General features: G+C 37.5%; 1 protein-coding gene across 4 annotated transcripts; it reads left to right on the forward strand.

The window, feature by feature from the left end:
- The first annotated feature begins 804 nt into the window (after positions 1-804).
- Positions 805-2281, forward strand: LOC122014930 (myosin heavy chain, striated muscle-like). 4 transcript variants are annotated; one of them, XM_042571465.1, is made up of 4 exons: positions 805-945; positions 1034-1221; positions 1302-1464; positions 1780-2281. In XM_042571465.1, the coding sequence occupies exons 1-4, from the start codon at positions 868-870 to the stop codon at positions 2080-2082; spliced, it is 732 nt and encodes a 243-aa protein (XP_042427399.1). In that variant the 5' UTR covers positions 805-867; the 3' UTR covers positions 2083-2281. The 4 variants fall into 4 exon arrangements, with proteins under 4 accessions (XP_042427399.1, XP_042427400.1, XP_042427401.1 ...); XM_042571466.1 differs by having other exon boundaries at positions 1792-2281; XM_042571467.1 differs by having other exon boundaries at positions 1849-2281.
- Positions 2282-2594: the final 313 nt, after the last annotated feature.

Here is a 2594-nt window from a genome sequence, read left to right on the forward strand (position 1 = left end):
CGTTGCCTTATTAGGTAATTTGTCCCTCGGATGCATTGCTTGGTCCATATAATCCTTTATTCAGACATCAAAATTGAAGGTTGAACTCAATCCCTTAGGGCATGATTATATCAATATAGTCGATTCAACTCAATTTCAAATAGAACTTTGTTACTTGTAAGCATAACCTCTTTACTCGAATTCCCAGTTAGCTTGTCATCCTACTTGACTAGTATTAACCTCTGATGATTATATCATCGACTACAACTAAACTATGGTCTAGTTAAAACCTACATAGATCCCAAAGTTCAAGCTAATCATAACTCAAATTATGGTAAGTGTAAATTGATTGGTTAATAACTTATGGAATTAAAATCCAAGTTTATGCAAAAATAAGGGGTGCAAAAAAAGAGAAAAAATATAGCATTTTCCAAAAAATCATTTCCATAGGCATAAAATAAATTATATTGTCGAATTAAAATTCTAACTTTATTCCAAACAAGTTTATTTGTGGCATCAAATACCAAATTTTATATAAAACTAAAGTATATCATGTTGGAAGGAAGCATAAATTTTACACTTTTTTCCTTATAAAAATGTATAGGATATTATATGCAATTTTTATAAGAGTAATGATTTAAATCTCAAGTAAAAATTGACATATAAATTCATATCCATCATTTTTATTTTTATGATTCCTATCATTATACATGTCTATCTTTAAAGATTTTTCCAAAGATTTTTTTTTCTTATCATATCATTTTTCTTTTTATAATATACAAACTAATTTATAAATCGGTCTAATTTTGTGGGTTAGATGTGGAGGGGAATACTATAAATACAAAACACAGTCCATTTTCCCAGTTCTTCAGGAGAAGCTTTCCAGCAATGGCGTTTCCATCCACCTTCCAAGAGAGGCTTCATCAGATGGAAGCCACTCGAAACCAAAGGCTTCTCCTCCTTCAGGTTATCCTCCTCCTCCTCCTCCTTCCCCGTTCCTCCTTCTCCACTGTCCCCGACAAACCCTAACCCACATCCGCTGGTGTTGCTCCAGGTGGAGAAGGAGCTTCACCTCGCCAAGTCGCAGCTGCTTTCGAAGAAGATCGAGGACCTGCGGCGGGAGGAGTGTCGGTGCCTCCTCTTGAAGAGGAGAGGCACGGAACTCGCTTGCCAGATTCTCGCTAGCAAGTCCGAGATCGACGCCTTAGAAGCCCGGCACCAGGCGGCCGAATGTGAGTACAGGCAAGTTTCTTCTGTCTGCCCTTTCTCTTCCTACTTGTGGCTTTATTCCGTGCTTTATAGATGGGAACATGAAAAATTAGGGATTTGAAGAGGGAGATTGAGGAACTGGAAGAGAAGGAGAAGACGAGGGACGAGTTCTATAATCTGCGGATGTCGGAATTGGAAGAATTCAAGGAATCCATTAGGAGATTTCTTTTGGATAACCGTGACAAGGTGCAGAAACTGCAAGATTCAGTCTCGGAAGTAAGTTTTTTTTTTCCTCTCTGTATCTCCGATATGTTGATGCTCAATCCTCTATTTTTTTTTTTTGATTCTTCTATTATCCTCAACTCTTAGAAGGCATATATTTATTGAATTGGTGCGTAATTAAACAACGAGAAAGATCAAAATGATAGCTGCAGGGTGGTCTTCCTTTTGGAACTTGTATTAAGCTAGCTACATTTTGTTCCAAATTCCAATTTTGCAGGAGGGTTTTAAACAATTTGGCTAATAGAGAATTAAGCTTTACTGGTTGAAGAACTATGTATGGTTTAAATCTGAACTGATAATGGTTTATAGTATTTGTTACAGAACACTTGTGACCTCTTAGCAATGCAACTGGTTTTATGTAATGTCATGCCGATGCAGCTCAAATCAACTCTGAACCTCCTTCAGGGCAGCGATGGATATATGGATAATGGTAGGATTGCGGCAGCAGAGACCAAAAAGTCTGAGCTCTTAGCAGAGAAGGAGAAATTAGAGAAGTATTTAATTTCAAGTGACCATTTGAGGACGTTGTTGCAGAAAAAACTCCACAAGATGTTGATATCACAGGATAAAAAGAAGACCAAGGCCCTAACTAAAGATCAAGTTGAGAAATAGCAAAGTTGGAACCAATATAATGGACGTTAGTGTGGTCATAACTAAGTTGCTGTTTAGTTTTCACTTTTCGTTCGTATTAGATAGAATGCTAGTTCTATGTGATTCAAGTTAGGAAGTAGTAAAAGAAATTGTCATTGTTTGTTGGTCTTTCTGCACCCATTTCTACGATGAGATGCAATGCAAAATGGGCTTAATATGATGGTGGCCCTGGTGTTATGGTTGAATCACTAAATACTGAAGTCTACTTGATTTAGGTTGAATGCAAGTTTGAATATGGCACTTTGGGTCCCCAAGGCATAGTACAAACGGTAGGCTCATGAACGGTAGGCTCATGACATTTTTGGCATAATAGTCAAGGGTCAAATCTCTATGGGAGTGATGCTCTGCTATTCACTCTAAACGTCTAACGTCTGTGTACCTGTATTTGTCTCTGTTTATATCCGTGGATCCGGTTCTAGGAGAGCCGTTGAGGTAGTAGATCCATCTCTCTTTTTTTTTTTTTTTAATATGAG

The sequence above is a fragment of the Zingiber officinale genome, chromosome 8B, assembly GCF_018446385.1.
Source record: "Zingiber officinale cultivar Zhangliang chromosome 8B, Zo_v1.1, whole genome shotgun sequence".
NCBI classification, from domain to species: Eukaryota; Viridiplantae; Streptophyta; class Magnoliopsida; order Zingiberales; family Zingiberaceae; genus Zingiber; species Zingiber officinale.

Coding starts and splice junctions, on each gene's coding strand:
- LOC122014930 (XM_042571465.1), top strand. CDS start 868: ATGGCGTTTCCATCCACCTTCCAAGAGAGGCTTCATCAGATGGAAGCC. Junction 946..1,033: donor AAAGGCTTCTCCTCCTTCAG/GTTATCCTCCTC, acceptor GTGTTGCTCCAG/GTGGAGAAGGAGCTTCACCT. Junction 1,465..1,779: donor TGCAAGATTCAGTCTCGGAA/GTAAGTTTTTTT, acceptor AATGGTTTATAG/TATTTGTTACAGAACACTTG.